General features: G+C 36.9%; 2 protein-coding genes across 4 annotated transcripts in view; one reads left to right on the forward strand and one right to left on the reverse strand.

Moving 5' to 3' along the window:
* The window catches only part of Gbs-70E (Glycogen binding subunit 70E), a 24,901-nt gene extending 12,587 nt beyond the window's left edge, over nt 1-12,314 (reverse strand). Inside the window, exon 1 of the mRNA XM_013310071.1 lies at nt 12,010-12,314. The gene's annotated coding sequence lies outside the window, so the exon portion shown is untranslated. The remainder of the gene's footprint in view (nt 1-12,009) is intronic.
* A 575-nt stretch (nt 12,315-12,889) lies between these two features.
* LOC106116349 (serine/arginine repetitive matrix protein 1) lies at nt 12,890-20,616 on the forward strand. Of its 3 annotated transcripts, XM_013310143.1 has the most exons (10): nt 12,890-13,022; nt 13,263-13,391; nt 14,847-14,947; nt 15,520-15,640; nt 16,620-16,712; nt 17,406-17,543; nt 17,683-17,797; nt 18,156-18,259; nt 18,718-18,844; nt 19,097-20,616. In XM_013310143.1, exons 3-10 carry the CDS (start codon nt 14,848-14,850, stop codon nt 19,709-19,711), a joined length of 1,413 nt encoding a protein of 470 aa, XP_013165597.1. In that variant the 5' UTR covers nt 12,890-13,022; nt 13,263-13,391; nt 14,847; the 3' UTR covers nt 19,712-20,616. The 3 variants fall into 3 exon arrangements, with proteins under 3 accessions (XP_013165597.1, XP_013165615.1, XP_013165607.1); XM_013310161.1 differs by lacking the exon at nt 16,620-16,712; XM_013310153.1 differs by lacking the exon at nt 13,263-13,391.
* Nucleotides 20,617-22,178: the final 1,562 nt, after the last annotated feature.

Genomic DNA, 22,178 nt, shown 5'->3' on the forward strand with positions numbered 1-22,178 from the left:
GGGTTTGCCTTAAAATACTACGGTCAGTCACAGGAGCGGGGGGCGTGGCTCATGTTTTTGTCACGTAGTCGTTACTTGTTTTCATAATACATAATTCACTAGTAATTTAAGTATGCATGCAGTCTTATGCTATAAAGACGAGTATGAGCAAAATTACTACGTAAAAACTAAAGGGGGTCTTGGCATATACTACGAGTGGTCACCGAGGGGAGGGAGGGGTTGAAAAAACTAAAAAATATGTCACGTAGTATGGGTATGTTCCCTAATGTAAAATAAACACAATAGTGAACGTTAAAGATTGAACTCGGACCTGTAGATGTGAATCCAATACTTAATCACTAACCCACCAACGTTCTTTTGACATCAAGTTAACAATAACATAAATACTAGCTTTCTGTCCGTGACTTTGTTCGCGCGGAATAAAAAAAACTGAATAACCAAGCCTGTGCTTTTTTATTAGTTTTTTAAATAGCATATATAAATAAATATTACTTTATCTGTCTAATAAAATACAAAAAAAAAATCTCCCCACTCCGAGGAAACCCCACATATCAAACCCGATAACTTATACCACTCTCTTTCTTATCTTAACAAAATAATATAATATGAATCGTATTGTATACAAAATAAAGCATAATTTCAATTGTATGTGTATTTCAGTTGTTTTTTTTAAATGTCACTATCAGTATTGACCTTTGACTGGATAGATTTTTTTATACCAAAGTGACTCTCGCCTTTTAAACAAATACAAAATAATTTACAATAATAAAACCTATATATATTCTATATTCGTTAGCTCGCTATAGGTCCCCACTGTGGGTCTCGTTACCCTAAGTTGAATGTCATAGTGAATGCTGGTCCGATGCGTCACTTCACACATATCTTTGACATTCAGAGATATGTGCAGCAACACAATGTTTTCCTTCACACTAACTACATAAGATAAATGTACCATCATTATCATCAGCTCACTATACGTCCCCACCGAGGGGCTCGGAGGCTACCCTAAGTTAAGGGTTATTAGGCCATAGTCAACCACGCTGGCCAAGTACGGGTTGAATTCACACATATCTTTGAATTTCTTCTCAGATATATGCAGGTTGCATCACGATGTTTTCCTTCACCGTAAGAATGTCGGATAAATGTACATATATAAATCGGAAATGGAAAAACACATTGGTACATGGCGGGATTCGAACCCAGGACCTGCAGATTACAAGTCAAGTGTTAAACCCCTGAGCCACCGACGCTCTGATTATTTTTGTAAGTAATAAATACGCGTAAATTATCAAATAAGTAGTCTATAAGCCCATGCGTGTATCATCTTCCAGTTAAAGTCCGGAAAGATTTTCCGAAACAAACGCTACTTTAAGACAAACAGAAGAAAAAATTAAAAAAAAAAACAGTTTCTTTACACGCAAATCGTGTACAAAAATCATCATGTTCACGAAATATTTTTTTTTTCGATATTATTATACAAACAGTCAGTATTATTCATTGCAAATATAGTTAACCCGAGGTCTTCCAGTGTAGTCGATAAAATCTCTCTGTTTACCTCGTTTCTTTAAAGCACGTGTTTATATCACGTGGCCAGTAACTGTTAAGTTAGCAACACGCTAACAAAATGACACATAATGTCTCGTTATTAAACGTAAACAAAATTTACATTGTTTAAAAAAACGTAATGATAAGGAAAACAGTAATTTTATTCGATTAAAAAAAAATATCGCAAGTCGCGTCTAGTATAACTCTGTTCAAATGTGTTGGACGCTCAAGGTCATGTGTGCCCCCGCTACGGCTTAACATTGCAGTGTCTCGAGCGAAGTTTAGAGCCACAAAGATATGTAAAAACATTTAAAACTAGCTGTCGGCCGTGATTCCGACCGATATAAAAAGAATTTTAATAAGTAGTCTATGTTCTAACAGACTATGTTCTACCCTTCTTGACTATGTTCTTCTATGTTCTAGCATTTCAGCGAGATATAAACAGCCGTTCTGAAGATACCGTCTACTAAACATCCATTCATACATCCAAACATTCGCATTTAATGTAAGATGTTTGTTCGTTGGTTTTGCGTTTCCTAACTTTATTGGACATACGAGGAAATCTAAAAATGATATTTCCTAACAATCTTCTGCAATTTGTTGCTGACGTATACCAGGATATCTGGCCTGGTGATAGAGGAGAGACTATCGCCGTTAGTTCAGTCAGAAATAATATAAAAACTATGATTATAGAAACACATGGCTTTGACACTTGACATTGTCAGAGTGGCGTTAGTGAGCTGTCATAATTTAATTTGACATATGCCAAACGAGATATCGTTATCGATCTATAGTTTGCTATATTACTGGCATGACTTACATGTTAATGAGCCAAAGAACCTTAATAGAAAAAACAATCCCGTGCTCAAAAGGTACAGACAGATGTCCCGAATTCTCAGTTGGCATGGCTACACCACTTTCCTACATACTATTGTTAGTAAATATATATAAATTTTGGCACAGATATGAGGGTGTGGTCTGACGTCGATTGACTCATTGGTATATATTTCAACGGTCATCGATCTGGGTTTGAATCCAATATACTATGCCTACAAAAATCATAAACTTTTGATACTTAATGCTGGGACAAAAAACTATACAGATTTTTAAACTTAAGTGGGAAGAGAATTTAATATTATGCTTTGACAGTTCAAAACATGATCGAATAAAAAGATGGCCGCTATAGATTTTGACGTTTCTCTTGACCTAATTTCCCCTTTAAATTGAAATCTTATTTCTTACTGATATTATAAATGCGAAGGTTTATATGGATGGATGGATTGATGGATGTTTGAAGGTTTCTCCGGAACGGTTGAAAGGATCTCGCTGATATTTGGTTTAGATGTAGAGCATAGTCTGAAAGAACACATAGGCTACTTATTAACTTTTCGCCGCGCGGACGTACTCGCAGGCGACAGCTAGTATAAGTATAAAAGTTTGTTTTTCCTGCTTATTTTTCTTAATAATTTATAGGTCAGAACATTTTGTTTTTTTTTCTAATTTGGTAACAAAGATGTTACACATATAATGGTTTAAAATAAATGGCAGACAGCCATATAGTTTTATTTTTAATAAGCCACACGTGTGGCTACGATAGCTTAATAATATGCATCTATTAAAATCGATTTGCATTTTATTTTACATATCAACCCAACATGGCAACATTAAATTAAAGGATAATATAGGATTTAAAAAAGAATATTCGTCTTATTGGTCTGGCCGAAAATAAATGGTTCGTCTTTAAAAAAAAAATCTTTTCAAATATCGAAGCCGGGAAATCTTGACATGTAAGCATTACGCGCGTTCGGCTTTTAACTTTTTAAATTGGCATGACGAACGCATTCGAACGCGATGCCTATTTTTGTAATTTTAATTTATGTTAAACTCCATGCACGTTCTTTTCTCTTCATTTCTTTTGTAAAAGAAGCATCAATAGATTAAAAAATTAAAATAATACAAAGAAATGAGTAACAATTTTAATTTATTTTTAACCATATTATAGGTACTTTCTTAACAACAAAATTAGACTTTCAGCCTCTCACTATTTTATGTTATGGTAGTAGAAATCATTGACTTTTAATGTTCGAACCAGTCAATTCTTAATCCCCTCCGGTTGTTGTGTTCTTATATAACTCAGCTCTTTGCTTAGTCCGTTTCTCTATAGTCAAAAGTGGCCTACGGCTATATTAAATGCATCCAAACTTAAATCTAAATATACGACCGTAGCATTCCTTGTAAACGCAATCCAAAATGGCGGCTAAATTTTCGGGGACGCCACGACACGAGAGCGTGATATCCACGCGCTCGACACGTGTTCTTGCTTTCTTTAAATAACACGGACAGATTATAAAACACGTTGCGTCGAAAATGCGATGTTGACATTATTTGGAGGTAAGGGCCGCGGAAGTTTTGGATCAAGGCTATATATTTGAAAGTACTATACGCCTCATAGATTTTCAAGTGCAGTACAAATATTGATAATAAGGTGTCGAACGAGATGTCTGCAGTAAGTTAAAAGTTTGTAGATTACCTGCCTGACCAGACGGGAAGTACAGAAAAAGGATGGGACAGGGTAGAGGACTAGAGTCATCCTTCGTGGCGTGTTTTCCTCAACTCCATTGGCGCGGAATTAAAAAATATCTTACATTAGCTTATGTCTTAAGTCTATGTTCTAAATCCTTGCCAAATTTTATCGAGATCTGTAGATCCGTTCTGGAGATACCTTCTAACATCTATCCATCCATATACCTAAACTAGCATAGCTTTCGCCCGCAATTCCGTCCCCGTGTATATATAAAAAAACTTAACAAGTGTAGCCTATTGTTCTTCCAGACTATGTTCTATACGTATGCCAAATTTAATCGAGATCCGTTCAGCCGTTCTAGAGATATCTTCAAACACCCATCCATCCATCCACATCACATCCATCTAAATGTAAAATGAATAGTATCCTATGTCCGTCTCCTGGCTCTAAGCTACCTCCTCAACAATTTTCAACCATATCGGTGAAGCCGTTCTTGAGTTATAAATAGTGTAACTAACACGACTTTCTTTTATATATATAGATATCGATTAATTCTCTATCTCCGCCATCGTAAGTTGATTGTAATTCGACTGACGTACAGAGGCATTCACTAGAAGAAAGGACTTTTAACATATATTGAAAGAAAGGGCATTACGAGTTTGGCATGTCGAAACACATTGGTCTATTTAATTTAGTCGCGTAATAGGGCAACTCGGGAAGCTTGCGCGCGCAGTACATTGGCTCACAGCAACCCCCCTACCCCCCGCGAGAGCACCCCTGTGGTACACGGCGAAGTCTCCTCACATGCCGGACATAAATCGTTGCGAGCGGTCGTCTAACGATTTATGTCCAGCATGATGCCCATATTATAATCTTAAACACTTACCATGAATATAGTTATTAGTACTTTACCTCTAATTATTTAAGTTCCTTGCTATTTTACGTTCGTATTGTTTGATTTTTCAATCACCAACTTCTTTGCTTCTCTTTCTCGACCTTCTTAGAACTAAAGGTTTCTATTGTTATTGTGTAACTCAGTGTTTGAAGAAAATAACATCTACGTAATGGAACTTTTAAAAAAGAACTTCGATTATTTGTATTGTAATATTGTAATCTATATATCTACTAACTGTAGCCCGCGACTCCGTCCGCGTGGATATATAAAAAACTGAATTATTGTAGCACACCCATCCATCCATCCACATCACATCCATCTAAACATTCGCATTTATAATATTAGTAAGTAAAATAAAAAGCAGCTCTTCAAGGTATAAATTCGAAAAAAAAAATGAATAAGTAGTATCCTATGTCCGTCTCCTGGCTCTAAGCTACCTCCTCACCAATTTTCAACCATATCGGTAAAGCCGTTCTTGAGTTATAAATAAAAAGCTATATTCATGGTAAGTGTTTAATATTATAATATGGGCATCATGCTGGACATAAATCGTTAGACGACCGCTCGCAACGATTTATGTCCGGCATGTGAGGAGACTTCGCCGTGTACCGCAGGGGTGCTCTCGCGAGGGGTAGGGGGGGTTGCTGTGAGCCAATGTACTGCGCGCGCAAGCTTCCCGAGTTGCTCTATTACGCGACTAAATAAAATAGACCAATGTGTCTCGGCATGCCAAACTAGGGGTTCTTCAAATCAATCTCATTTAAATATTTTTGAGCATATAAATTAGTTCGTAATGTCCGTTCTATCAATACATGTTAAGTCTTTTCTTCTAGTGAATGCCTCAGTACGTCGGACGAATTACAGTCAACTTACGATGGCGGAGATAGAGAATTGATCGATATCTATATATATATAAAAGAAAGTGGTGTTAGTTACACTATTTATAGCTCAAGAACGACTTTACCGATATGACTGAAAATTGGTGAGGAGGTAGCTTAGAGCCAGGAGACGGACATAGGATACTATTCATTTTACATTTAGATGGATGTGATGTGGATGGATGGATGGGTGTTTGAAGATATCTCTAGAACGGCTGAACGGATCTCGATTAAATTTGGCATACATATAGAACATAGTCTGGAAGAACAAATAGGCTACACTTATTAAGTTTTTTTATATATACACGGGGACGGAATTGCGGGCGACAGCTAGTATATATAAGATAAATGCTAGTTTAGGTATATGGATGGATAGATGTTAGAAGGTATCTCCAGAACGGATCAACGGATCTCGATAAAATTTGGCAAGGATTTAGAACATAGACTTAAGACATAAGCTTATGTAAGATATTTTTTACACAATAACACTAGCAAGCTTTAGTTCTAAGAAGATCGAGAAAGAGAAGCAAAGAAGTTGGTGATTGAAAAATCAAACAATACGAACGTAAAATAGCAAGAAACTTAAATAATTAGACGTAAAGTACTAATAACTATATTCATGGTAAATGTTTAAGATTATAATATGGGCATCATGCTGGACATAAATCGTTAGACGACCGCTCGCAACGATTTATGTCCGGCATGTGAGGAGACTTCGCCGTGTACCGCAGGGGTGCTCTCGCGGGGGGTAGGGGGGTTGCTGTGAGCTAATGTACTGCGCGCGCAAGCTTCCCGAGTTGCCCTATTACGCGACTAAATTAAAAAATTAAATGCTATATCATCTATTTAAGTTAAAAAGTGTTTAGTGTTTTATAGAAATAATAGTTTTACTTATAAATTTTCCATGCAGATTATAAAAATAGACACTGAACAGTTACGGTATATGTATAGATATAGAGCAGTGGTTCCCAAACTTATTTTGTCTACTGCCAACTTTGAGAATAAATATTTTTTTAGCGCCCCCCATATTTTCACATATTTAAAAACTAGTATAACTTCAAATTAAATTAATTATTGTGACCTATATATGTATATTAACGGAAAATTGTAAAGGAAACTTTTACTATAACCCGCAACTTGAGACCTGCAGCGCCCACAAGGGGGCGTTATCGCACACTTTGGGAAAGACTAATAGAGGAAAGAGATAAAACAAAAGAAAGCATTACACCAATGGCTAAACCATTTGTTCATATATCCTTTCTTATTTGTTTTTTCATTATAACAAGTAAGTTAAATTAATTACCTAATATTGTCCGATTTTGGAGCTCCAGAAAATTATAAACAAAAGTAATTGATAGCAAAACACATTTCATCATCATCAGCTCTCTGTACGTCCCCACCGAGGGGCTCGGAGCCTACCCTAAGTTAAGGGTGATTAGGCTATAGTCAACCACGCTGGCCAAGTGCGGGTTGGTTGACTTCACACATATCTTTGAATTTCTTCTCAGATATGTGCAGGTTGCACCACGATGTTTTCCTTCACCGTAAGAACGTCGGATAAATGTACATATGTAAATCGGAAATGGAAAAACACATTGGTACATGGCGGGATTCGAACCCATGACATGCAGGTTGCAAGTCTAGTGCTTGACCCCTGAGCCACCGACGCTCTACACACACTCAAAACACATTTACTAAAACCAAACCAAGGTTTTTCCTTCCTTATAGTATTGCAAACGGATTGGATGAGTTCTCAGTCTTGTGATTTTTCTTACTTTATCATTTCTGTGTACTTTTTTTTATATAAGAGAAGGGGACAAACGAGCGGCGGTAACATCGAAGTGTTCAACGACACCCATCGACATCTGCAACACCAGAGGAACTGCAGATGCGTTGCCGGCCTTTAAGGAAATGGTATGCTCGCTTCTTGAAGGTCCCTAAGTCGTATTGATTTGGAAATACCACCGAGGACAGACCGTTCCACAAAGCGACTGTGCGAAGCAAGAAATTGCGCATTGAAGAAATTGAATTTACTTGATTAACTTCTTTTTTTATATATCCACGCGGACGGAGTCACTGGCGATAGCTAGTTTATAATATTAGTAAGATTAGTAATTCCCGATCTGTCTTTCTCAATCAGCTTATTAAAAGGTCGACAAACTTTTATTTCTTTTAATTACTAACTCACTTGATCTTTGACATTTTTTTATCGAAATATTTATTTTTATTAATTAAAAAAAAATATCTTTATAACAGAGGTTAGTTAAGTGCATTGTCTTATGTTACCCTTAAATATACAAACATTACGACAGTTTAACGAAATCGGAGTAAACAGGAGATAAATCCATGACTTTCCATAGCCGAAGCTCTTGTACTCTTACACCATTCATCATCAACTCGCTATACGTACCCACCGAGGGGCTCGGAGCCTACCCTAAGTTAAGGGTGATTAGGTCATAGTCAACCACGCTGGCCAAGTGCGGGTTGGTTGACTTCACACATATATATGTGCAGCATCACGATGTATTCCTTCACCGTAAGAACATAGGATAAATGTAATTCGAAAATATGTAAATCGAAAAACATATTGGTACATGGCGGGATTCGAACCCAGGACCTGCAGATTGCAAGTCAAGTGCTTGATCCCTGACCATTATGAACTTAAAAAAAACTAGATTGCCTGTAGTATAATGATATTCAAGGCAAAATACAACCTTTTTGCGTTGCAAGGGTCGTGGGGGGTTTAGGGAGGGGGCAGCTTTTGTTTCTAAACCGTAATAAACTCGCCTATTGATGAAACTGACAGTTAACTCTTTATCTATTATTAGTTGGTATCCTCACCATTGTTACATTCAGCGCTAATATGGCAAAAATCAAATAGGCACAAAATAAGATGGCCGATAGCCTGTCCATATACAACAGAGATGAAAATATGTTTTCTACATTAGTATCGGCACAATTATTACAAGATTCTTATTTATTAATCTTCCTATGACATATCAATAAATTAAAAATAGAAGCTATTATAATTATAACGGTATTACGTATATCATTTTAAGGCGGTCTTACACCGTCAAAACTAATTGTATGTTCGCGAGAGCCGCGTTGCTCGTACACAATTTTAATTCGTCGGAAGTCGTCTGTTAACAAGTATAGTGGGCCTAGCATAATAATGACAATCGCCATCTTATCATCGATAAATATTTGTGCAGCAGATGTAAAATACACCAAAAATCTTATACTAATTTTGATATGAATTACGATAACATACTAAGGCGATTGACACAACTATTATAGGTATAAAAGTCTAACGACATGTCAGCTGTATAGTTTTGATCCGCCATCTTGAAAATTTCGACTTTCTCTCGACGATCTTGCACGCGCAATACTAGTCGCTTTGTGTATGAAGGGCCTTATATTACTTAAGCGTTTACAAACTGGCAGACGATGTAATTTATAATATTAATAAGCTTATAACTATAAGGCGGTGTAATACTATGAGTTATGTGATTTCTTTTGAAATTGATGTAAGATTACATATTGGAATTTCAACCTTATTCTCTACACTTTATAGTTTGTTTTCGATCTAAAGCCGACATTAACAGAGTAACGTCAAATTCCAACATGGCGGACATAACGTTATATTTTTAAGAAAATTATGCGATTATTTAGTTTTATTGTGATAAATGTAGCTTAATCCTAAATTTATTTAACAACTAGCTGTTGCCCGCGACTTCGTCCGCACGGAATTACACACTATATATTATATCCGTGTCAAAAAATCTTTTGATTTTTCGATCCGTTCTGAAGATACAGCGCTCACTGAGTCGCGGGAAACAACTAGTATTCTATACTACTACTAAATAAACAAATTTAAAAACATGTTTTGACGTCCTTAGCAACAGGTTGGCAAAACCTGTTCATAGATCATGCAGATGTCGCATGTCTTTTGTATATTATCAGCTGTAGTCAGCGATGGAATTAAAAAATAGTAATCTATGTTCTTCCAGACTGTTTTACATTTATGCCAAACTTCACCCAAATCTACTGAACCGCTTTGGAGATAACTTCTCCATCCATTTGTCTTAACTTTCGCATTTATATTATTATTAAGAAGTAATGTTAGTCTGTGGGGTCCTAGCACTATAAGGCTTTTTAAGGAAATAGCAAAAAAATAGTCGACATCACATGAGACCGATCCGGCAGCAACCACAAACAAAGTAGTCTAGCTATTCAAAGGGGGAACACTGCCTTCTTCGAAACCTTGCCTAAAGGGATTACCTTTTACATCATAAGGTGGCAAACGAGCTAGCAGCTGAAATCGCTGAAATAGCAAAGTGACCGTTGCCCATAGACATACGCAATTGCATATGCGTTGCCTACCTTTAATCGACGGAGGAGAGGATGCACAGAAAGAAAATATTTTCCCTTTCCATGAACCCTCTATATCCTTATAAGAAAAATGTTGGGAAGGGTAAGAGGTCGTGGTATTTCACCGGGCGAGCTGGGACTATTCGTGCGAAGATGTTAAAGAAGTCTCTACCAACGTTAAATTAAATTCATTTGAATAATACATTTTAGTAAATTATTAAGTACTATTTAGGCATATAAAGATTGTAAGTCAAGAAAATATAAATATTTATTACGTCTTATTTACTTTAAACTACAGATGTGACATTCCTCCAGAAAGTGACATTTCCGTAGATAACTTAGGGTCACAGAAAACATGCAAATATTATGCATAGATAAGGGTAATTTATATTTAATGTTATATTTGCTGCACGATGCTAGATAAAACATGGTTAGGTGAACGCAATCGCACCTAGAGGTCTAGGCAGAGATTATAGAATACAATTTGACACAATCCTGGCACAAATCTCGTCTGCTCTACAACATAAACAAAACTTTTGCGGGACTCATAACGAAAAAATTCGATATAATATTAGTTACATTATCGACGAAATTTGTCAATTTATTTTACACTCCGTGGCGGGAATGGCTCTTGAAATACTTTCTCGCACAAACTAATCCTGTTTAATCTATATAATCTTATTGATAATATTTAAAAATAACATGCGCCCGCGACTCCGTCCACACGGAATAAAAAAAACGGAATAACTATGTCAAATTTCATCAAGATCCATTGATCCGTTCCGGAGATATCTTCTAAGCACACATCCACCTAAACATTCGCATTTATAATATTAATAAGATAAAATAAAAAATACATTCGTATTGGGCCACTGGAGAAGCCTTTTCTTGCATTTCTACAAATTATTTTAAACGATTCTCGTGTAGACATTTTTCAATAAGGCAAAAACTGTCATCAAATATGGCGGGAATATGTCGTGTAAGAGCGCGCACGAATGTTTTTTTTTTTCGATAAAAGCACGTACGATGTGACCATTCGTGACGTTGCTGGAATTTTTTTGTCTCTCTAAAATGTTTAAGATAATCCAACGTTACTTACCTGAATATTATCATTAATTTAAAAAAAGAAAATTACCGATCTGAAGTATTGAATCTAATATTGTACTTTCCTCCGTAAAAAGAAATTAAATACTCAAAATCGATTGGGTACAGTCGTCTTCTATTTATTCATAGCCCATATTAAACTAATAACTAATGCCGGGCTTACATTATGCCAGTACAGTAGCATAGTAGCGCTGGCTAGATAAGGACTGGCATAATATTAACAGTAACTGGAGCCAGTGAGCCAAAACAGTATAATAACTAGGGATAATTTTAAACAGGCCATCTGGGAGTTTAAATTATGCCTAATCTATTTCTTTTCATTAATACATTAAAAAATAAAAACCATCAACCCCAATACTAGTAGTATAATAGTAAAGTTTGGGGTGTAAAGACATCTAATTTAGGTGGACGTATCCTGAAGCTAGTTTTAGACGACGAAGACTACAAAAATATAGTTTCATAGAATAAATTTCTCTAACATTCCGTCAGAAAGGTCGTAGTATCATTGCCTATAGAAATTGAATAAACGAATACGTGGCATCATAATTTTTATGACCTTAAACTGATGAAGGTCAACAAAACAAATTAATAAAATGCATTCTAAATACTAAGTTAAAGTCAAAAATATAAACAAAATATTGGCAGAACGTCATTAATTTGTGTGTTATTTAAAAAAAAAGTTTCAAACTTACCTTCCCTTCCGTTTACAGAATTCTTGCAGTCGCCAAGCTGGTGTATCGTCCTATGTATTTGTTATATAGTGTTATATATCACTGAATATTGTATATTTATAGTCGCTTTATCATTTACTTTAATATATTTCATGTATGCTTATATTTCTAATTCGATTATCGTACCATTATTAGGTAATTTTATATATTATTTATATTTAATTCATTCTAAATTATGTTTAATATTTTATAGCTATAAAATAAACATTTACTAAATAAAACTAACTTAAGATTATAAGTGCAAGCGACACTCCCTCATCGCTCAAGAGTTGTAGATGCACTGTTTTTTTTTAATTTTTAACATACAACAACTTTTAATGTGGACAGCCGTGACATTCCATGAAATAACTACCAATAAATAATTTTTCCTACCAAGCTCCATAAATGAAGAAGAATGAAGTCTGCTTTTACTCTGAAATATGTATTTACCTTTCTGGTACTTTCAAATAACACAGATCTTCATTATGAATTTATATCTTAGCAGATGTTGGAAGGAAAGGGCTGACTCTCTTTAGATTTTGTTTGGCACCTGAGAGTAATTTTGATTTTCCTCTTAGGTATTTTATACCAAAATAGTAACTTGAATTAATGGCAGCACTGGTTTGGAAACGAACGTCATCTCTGCGTTTTGATATTGCGAAAATCGTAGTATCTGTAGAAAACTTTCAAGTTTTTTTTATTTATTTTAGAACGACTTTTCTTATTTTATAGTATATTTTCTTTGTACTATATTTTAGAAAGATACACTGTCAAATTTAGTAAAAAAAATTGAACAGAAATACCAATACAAAAAAAAATTAAAATTCACATTTAGCAAAACGTCGCGCTCGTAAGAAAAGGTCAACTTTACATTTTGCAAAACAAAATGGCCGATGCTTCGAGAAAGGTGTAAGGTGTGTCTCGGGAGTGAAAAACAAGTTATCTTCTGGGAATATCTGAACTTCAGTGAAAGTTATCGTGTTATATTATTACTGGTTCGTAACTTTGTTTTGTGATTTATTAAGGTGGATTTAGTATGTTTGATGTTCAGCCGATGGAGGAGACAAAGGATGGGTGGCTCGGCAGCCGCGATCTGCTTGTTCCGCGCTCGCTCCGCCCCGGAGACCGGAGGCCGAGACGCTTCGCGCTAGCGTCTTTCGCGCGACAGCGAAATTTCGCACAGCATCCGCCGCGCCCGCGTTTCGTGATGCTTATGCGTATCGGTTGTCTTGCAGCGGCGCCGGGCGTATCGTCAGCCCCGCCGCGTGGCAACGCCCGCGTCTGCTTCGGGGCTTCGCCCCTCGCGTCTCGTCGCGCGCGTTTGGAGCCCTCGCTCCTTAAAAACCGCTCTCGGAGCCTTAAAGGTAAGCTTTTTATTCCAGGTGAGTTGTAGGCGATCAATACTACAGGCAGCCATTTTGTGAAAGTAAAAATAGAATTGTAGGACACAGTAACAGTAATAACTAATTACGTATACAATTAGCAATTATAAATTTCATTATAATAAGATTTCGGGAGACAAAATATCTTTTTAATCAAGTTGGAGTTAAAATGTCGATCTTTCCAGTAAACATGTCGTATATATTTTTTTTCTTTCACGATTTTCATTGTAGACGTAAGTATTTCACACCAATAAATAAAGCCATTGTATATTACTAAACCACATGGTTTTGTAATATATAATATTATACAGATAGAGAAATTACATAATTAGTAAGTAAATTATTGTAGCAGTTGTAGTTTTATAATAAAAAAATATCTTGGAAGTACAATATTTTATAAATTATCTATAAGGAATTTTGTTTATATACAATTCTGAGCCAACATTAACAAACATATAGACAATTTCTCTTTCAAATACTTTGAAAATATAATATAAGACCAAAAAGGCACTACAATGAACTGATGGTAAAACTTACAAGCTAATATTATGATAATCAGAATTAGAAGAATTTTTGAACATTATAAAATATTATACAGTATATGGAAATTCAAAGATATGTGTGAAGTCAACCAACCCGCACTTGGCCACCGTGGTTGACTATGGCCTCATCATCCTTAACTTAGGGTAGACTCCGAGCCCCTCGGTGGGGACGTTTAGTGAGATGATGATGATGTGGAAATGAGGAATAATTTGTTTTTGCACTGAATAAGCTCCAAAACTAACCTCAAAAATAAACTGATTTGAAAAATTCTTTAACTGTTGTGACGCCACACTATTATTGTGTCACAAAGGTTATTTTTATTACCACATTTATTTAATGCCACATACAAAGTCATGAGCAACAGCTAGTGTAGATTATGATAAGTTTGCAACTGCACTATGAATGTATTAGTGAGATGCGAATCCATAATCTCTAACTACAGTTCCTTGTCAAGGTTATGACTATTCCAGCATCCTCCATACATTTTTATTGGCCATCATATCTGAATTTAAGCAAATATCCTCCAGTTATATTATAAATGCGAATGTTTAGATGGATGGAAGTTTGCTTGAAGGTATCTTCAGAACAGCTCAACAAATCTCAATGAAATTCAGAGTACATATGGAACATAATGTGAAGAACACATAGGCTATTATTATTATTTTCATTCTGCGCGAACGGTGTTACTGGCGACCGCTAGTATTGTTATAATACCTAGCAATGACTAACTACAGGGTTAGGAATCTTGGCTCCTCGAGATCGCTCCCGGAGTACACCAGCAACTTCTACATGTTGCTGGTGTACTGGTTCTTTGGTTAGCTGTGTTGGCTGGAGTGATCCATATGTTACCATAGCCCTACTATTACTATTGTTATAATGCATTTATTTCTACAGGATGTCTTCCCGACGTAATGGGTCGGTGTCGCGGGCAGCTGAGGCAGCCTCTAAGAACAGGCTGCATATGGACCGCAATCCAACTCACTCACGGATGACTGGTATGTACTGTAGGTCCTGATAATTTGTAGTTCATTGGGTCTCAGAAAATAAGTGTTCAGGTGTGTTCCTTTTAGATCCTGGAACCGTCTTCAGTAGTGTTGACCACCAAGGGTTTTAGTGGGTCAATAAAAAAAAAAGAGGTCTAAAAAAAATAAACAGGAGTTTAAAATAAATTGTTGTTGTGGTAATCTTTATTTAGACATCCTCTATCTATGCAATTCCAAGTATAATTCTTTTCAAATATCTTGGCAGCCTAAGGTTATCGGTGCGCTGTGCAAGTATGTGTTCTGTGCAGTGATTCACGCTAACTTAAGAGCTGTTGAGATATGTGAAAAGTACTATATTGTTTGTATGTCTTATTTGTACTAAAACTATTGAAAAGGTTTCAATAAAAAGATAAATGTTTCTTGTATATAATTCTTCCATAGCGGATTGGGATATTGTAGAAAATAAAATGTTTCCATCATGCCAAAGAAGATTTAGATTAAAAATTAAAAAATGGTATGTGGTTTGTACTCTGTAAAGTTAATATAAGATTAATATTTTTATTTATAACACTAATTTGTTACAGATCCATCCAATCCTGCGGGTAGACGTAAAGAAATCGACAATGTGATGAAAAGGGCGCGCCAGGCCTCGCCCGGCAGCTGGGACAGGAAACTTCTGGAAGTTGAAGAGAAGGATCCTAATAGGTATGTATATAAACATGTTGAATTATCCTTCAATTTGACCATAAAATAAGTAAATAAAGGCGTGTCAAATTTTGTACAATAGTCATCGGTCAAGTTTTATGAAAATTTTTAAGTAAAGTGAAATAATATTGTGAATTTAGTGTCTCTAAGTATAGTGCCTAATCTTACTAATATTATAAATGTGAATCTTTGGATGGATGGATGTTAGAATTTTTCTCCAGCACGGCTGCATGGATTTAACTAAAATTTGTCATAGATTTGGAACATAGTCAGAAGATAGCATACTTAACCTTTTTTAATTCAACACAAATGGAGTTGCGGTCTAGTATATAATTTACTAGTTTATGTGTAAAAAATGCATTTTGTCTATGGTGTAAATTATTTAGGTTTGATTGAAAGAAGATAGATGGCGTTGTTGTCTGAGATATCGGTTATCTTACTAAAATAAATGCGAATGTACAGATGGATGTTTGAACATATCTCCGGAACGGCATAGATCTTGATGAAATTTGACATAGATGTAGAACATAGTCCGGAAGAATACATAGGCTACTTATTAATTTATACAGTGGTAGAGCCCGCTTTAACATCTTCGCACGAATCGGCCCGGCTCGCCCGGTGAAATACCACGACCACACAGAAGACAGGCGTGAAGTGGATGCAATTCCGCGTTTCGTCTGATGAGTGTGCGTCCCGGAGGCCTAATTTAGTCCTCTTTCCCTTCCCATCCTTTTCTTTATAAGGCAAGGATGGGAAGTGAAAGTAGACTTTCCGGATGAGAGGATGCATGGAAATGGAAGATATTTTCTTTGTGTGCATCCTCTCCTCCGTCGATTAAAGGTAGGCAACGCATATGCAATTGCGTATGTCTATGGGCAACGGTCACTTCGCTATTTCAGTGATTTCAGGTGGCCGCACGCTCGTTTGCCACCTTTTGATAAAAAAAAAAAAAAAAAAAAAATACATATTTTGTTACTAGATGGCGTCACACTGGATACAAGCAGTTATATCTAGATGGCTCAGGCTCCGTATCCCCACGCCGTTCCCGTTCCCCACCGCCCCGGCGCTCTAGGTATGCATTGTACTAGCTTTTGCCTATGACTTTGTCCAGGATTTAAAATGACTGGAAATTTCATGTGTTAGTCTAGACTATGTTCTATATATGTGTCAAATTTTAATAAGATGTGTTGAAACATTGTGGAGTTATCAAATAAATAGTGCATTTTTCTAGGAAGATAGGTAGACTATGTGTTTTAGACTGAGTTCCATATCTATGCTACATTTTATCAAGATCCATGATGCAGCATTTCTGCAGATACTTAGTAACAAACATACATCTAAACATTCGCATTTATAATATTACTAAGATTTCAATCCAAGACCAAAATTAAGTTACTCGAGGTCCATGTTGGACACTATATTGTTTTATTTATAAAGTAATGAAATTTGCAGTTTGTGTATTGTGAAAATAATTATGGTTTTTATTTTATATCTATACTAGCTGTCGCCCGCGACTTTGTCCGCTCGTAATAAAAACAACTAAATTAGTAGCCTATGTGTGAAAGATCGGTTCAGTCGTTCTGGAGATACCTTCAAACAAACATCTATCCATCCATCCAAACACATTCGCATTTATAATATTAGTAAGATTTATATTTTACCCACTGCCAAGGAATTAAGCAAGTCGGACAGACTAATTATTTTTCCAAATAAACTTAGGGTTTTCGTTTAAAATCACCACTAATTCCATCATCAATTTCATTAGATCACCAATACCGGGTAGCCGTCGCTCCAGGTCTCCAATAGCTCGGCGCTCCCGCACACCGAGACGCAGCCCCCGCAAGTCTCGCTCGCGTACACCTCGCCGGAGCCCCCGTAGGTCACCAAGACGGAGCCCTGTCAGGTATTTTGCCACATCATGTATAACAGTCTCTGTGTACCCTCCTTGGTCGCATCTACGTTGAGAAATTTTTATAAAACCAAAACTATTCAATTATTTATATTAAAAGGTGTGTCAATTTTTAAGTACTTTTTTATGACAGTAGGCGCAGTCCAGTGCGGAGTCCCCGGCGTCGAGTGAGCCCTCGCCGCAGACCTAGGCCTCCGCCGCCTCCGCCACGCGGCGCTAGACCACCCTCTCCTCCGGACCCTAGAAAGGTATCATGTTTATATTATTATTTTAATTTTAAAATGTTAGAGTGACAGTGGCTCAAGGGTTAAGCACTTGACTTGTAATCTGCCGGGCCTAGGTTCAATGTGTTTTCTATTTACATGTGTACAGTCTTACGTTCTTACCGTTAAGTAAAGATGGTGATGCTGCGCATATCTGTGAAGTGTTACCTCACTGGACCTGTTATGTGACTATGACCTAGTCACATAACTCAGGGTAGGCTCCGAGGCCCGCAGTGGGTACTTATAGTGAGCTGATGAATTTTAAATAGGTAATCTTAACTAGACAGAAACAAAATGTATTATGTCACATAATATATCTATTAAACTATAATATTATTTCCAGTCATCACCATCAGGGTCATCGGTGAGCAGCTGTTCTGATGAATCCTGCTCCGTGTGCTCGGCTAAGAACAAGAAGACAGCACCACCAAAAGCAGTGAAACCAGGGTATGTTCCTTACATTAAGACCTGAAACTTGTAACTAATCAACAAAGACGTAATATAGTAAACAAATTGATGAAAATTAGTGGAAATTTAACAGCAGTACATGCTAGCAATAAGATCTGTTGTACTCTGGACCTAGGAAGTTCACACAACACATGCCTCATGTGCGAAGTCATTCCAACTACACTCTGATGAGTGTGTGTGCCAGAGGACTTATTTTAGTCCTCTTTCGCTTCCCACCCTTATAATGCAATGATAAGATAGGGAATTGGGTTTGATTGTGGTAGGGACGCATAGGAAGGGGATATTCCCCGTTTCTGTGCGTCCTTCCGCCGATTTAAGGCATGTAATTGCGGATTTCTATGGCATTTGTTTCGCTATTTTATCGAATTCAGAACTGTTTGTTTGTTTTGTCGAATGCATTTCATATTTTACGCTAAAATACAGACTATTGTAAACAGGTCGAAGTCTCCACCGCGTCCGGTGGCGAAGCGCCCCGCGCCTGTCGCGAGTGCCCCGCGTGCTGTACAGCCCACACGGGAGCTGTTGAAAGCGAGGGAGGCCAGCAAGAGGACCAGAGAAGAGAAGGTATGACATGGTGACACATTTTTTGACACAAAAGTACTGCTGTAGTTGATTAAATATTGTGTTGGTGGTTGTTTTGTAACGGTTGAAATCTTTTTGGTATTTAGCTATTGTAATAAGTATTATAAATGCGAGTGTTTGGATGGATGGATGGATATGGATAAGATATGATATGTTCAAGTATCTCCGATGTGACTAAACGGATCCCGATGAAAACTGCTACTGCTGCAACTGCTAATTTAATTATAATTTCAGGTGTTAGAATGGCAGCGCACACAAATGGACGTGGTTGGTATAAAGCGTGAAGGTGAACGCCGGCGGCCCCGACCGGAGCGCCCTGAGCGTCCCGCACGCGAGGGCGGAGTCTCTCCTTCAGCTATCGCAGCAGCCCTGGCTGACTCCTCTTCAGATTCGGAGTCTGAAAGGAGCGCGTCACCAGCTCCACAACGGTTGACCTTATCTGAACGTTTCGGCAAGATGGCGCAATGGTCACTCGATCGATCCGCTCGTTTAGAAAATATGCGGATAACAAGAAGGGAAGCAACTCTACATGTGCGTATAGAAGGTGCAAGATCTCCATCCCCTGCCCCTGCAGCGCCTGTCGCTCCAGTAGGGAGTTACCCGACCGCACTGGAAGCACCCGCTGGATTACCCGCCTGGGATGACGTCAGAGTACGATACGAACATTACAAAAGACGAGGTTATTTACGTGGTCTATCATTACCGGATTACGTGAAATGGGAGGAATGGTGGTATAAATACCAGGAGTGGTTGAAGCGGGAACAAGCATATGAGAGATGGGCGGAGGGCGAAGTCCCAACTGGACGGCGAGAGCGCCGACGTAGAGGTGGCCGGCATAGACGCAGCTGAGGGCGCGCCGCCCCCGCAGCTGTGCTGGCTGTTGATCTGGCACATCATGCTGCTGGGGGCTCCGCTTAAGGCTCTTTCAGAGTTAACAGACTTGGACCTAGTGTAGTGTTTTAGTGATTTATGTTGTGACAAAGTGGATGGTCTGACTACAGTTTCAAATGAATGGCTAACTGAGTTTCTGAGACTAAAAACTCTGTATAAAATATATTGTCATCTCTGTCTTCATATGTTTTAAATGGATTTCTTGGTCTCGTAAACCTATGGTAAATCTTGTAAACATTTAGATAAAGTACACTATTTTGTGTGCAATCAGTCAATGAGTAATTTGAGATAGTTTTCTGAGAATTATGTGTTTCGGAGTAAAGCCGAAGTATTTATTTACAAAACGCTTATCATTTGAAACTAAATAACGGACAGTGAGTGTACTGCATACCATAAGAGTGCATAGTGTTAAAATATGGACATACTGAACAAGGTCAGTGTAATTTTTAGTCATTTTAAAACTTAATTAAGGTATTGTGTAAATTTTAAACTTCAGTCGCGTATTGGCCACATAGTTTAGTGTAGCTATCAAGATTTAATCAGTTGCTTAATGGAGATTTCTTACTAAATTTCAACAACTAAGGGACTGGTTAAGTTTAAAATTTAGGTATAAAGTAATTAATTTTAATATACTCCACTTTTAAAGGTATGTGAAAACTGAAAGGCCGAAATATAACGAACATAGCCCCTAAGATATATATAAAATTGTCAGGTCACTATGTTATACTACAAAACTTGCAGATTTTTATGAAATTTATATGCATAGTAGCTCTGATAATTGACTACTGTATATATATATATATTTTTATCTCATAAGATGGCAAACGAGCAAGCGGTCACCTGAAATCGCTGAAATAGCGAAGTGACCGTTGCCCATAGACATACGCAATTGCATATGCGTTGCCTACCTTTAATCGACAGAAGAGAGGATGCACAAAAAGAAAATATATTCCCTTCCCATGCATCCTCTCATACGGTCCACTTACACTTCCCATCCATTTCTTATAAGGAATAGGGTGGAAAGGGAAAGAGGAATAAATTAGGCCTACGGGATGCATCTATTTTTTAATCCTGTATGAGGAGTCGCATGCAATAGCTAATTAAGTACAGATATTTAGCACAAAAGTGAGATGGTAAAAACAATTTGGGGTTCATTCTGAATTGTGCTGTATTAAAAATTAAATTTTAAATATAAGGAGCATAGGTTTAAATTATATCTTAATGTCTATAAGATTTTACTAATAAAAGACAGACAAAATCATGTTAGGTCTGTTCGTAATGAAAATATCATTGGATATATGTTTTACAGATTTAGAATACTCAATAACTCCTATGTTAACTATTGTAAGTTTTAATTATAAATTTTTCAAGACAAAAATTTAAAAAGTACAAAAGTAACTTTTTAAAAACAACAAAATAACAAACTGTTTAGGGCAAACAATTATTTGATGTAATGGTTTAATAAGCGGTAAATACAGAGTTACAAAGTAGACATATTAATCGTTGCGCGTATGCATCGGCGGTCGAAAGCGGTAGTCCAAGTGACGTATCGTGCCACCGCACGGTAGTGGTGTTGCCCGCACCTCAGGCGCGAACAAAACTTAACCGTTAGTAGCCTGATTTACATACAAAACTGATTTATTTTTAATATTACCGTGTTTGCTTGATAAAATTAAACAATAATGAAATTTGTTTCTATTTAAATTTCATTATTCAAACTTTCGTGAGACATTATACTAAACTGATATATAAACACGGCTAAACACTCACGACTCACTCACGCAGTGAGCGACGGGCCGCGTACGCGAAATAATACCAGTGCCACTCATCCTGATGAAGGGCCCCCGATGGGCTCAAAACTAGTCGGTGCCGCCACCGGACGTATATACGTCAGTGTTTAGCCGTGTTTATATATGTATTTAAATTTCGTTGGAAAGAATATTATACAACAGTAAAATAGGTACAGCCAACCTATAAAAAAAATTAATAGTAATGTTAAACATTCGGTTTAAAAGATTGGTATCATAATTGAAACTCTAGGCTGATAAGGGTTAATGCTACTTTTAAAATTATTTTCTTAAAACAAATTCCAACTGAATGTGAAAACAAAAATGTCAGATATTTCTCAATAACAAAAGACTAAACTCGAGCAGCATACCTTATGAAGCTACCCCTCAGTTGTTTTACTCCTACTTACGAGGAGTAGTACATAGCCAACCCTCGATAGGGATAAGGGCAGGTTGTTGATGATAACATCTTACTAATATTATAAATGTCATTAGATGGAATTATATTTGTATGTATGTCCAGAATGGCTGTATTTTGCTGAAATTTGGCTACACATAGACTACATTTTTTCTAACACGTGTAGTCGCTGGCGACAGCTAGTCTAAACATGAAATACATAAACAATCTACAGTTAAAT

The sequence above is a fragment of the Papilio xuthus genome, unplaced genomic scaffold (assembly GCF_000836235.2).
Source record: "Papilio xuthus unplaced genomic scaffold, Pxut_1.1 DF829660.1, whole genome shotgun sequence".
Classification (NCBI taxonomy): domain Eukaryota; kingdom Metazoa; phylum Arthropoda; class Insecta; order Lepidoptera; family Papilionidae; genus Papilio; species Papilio xuthus.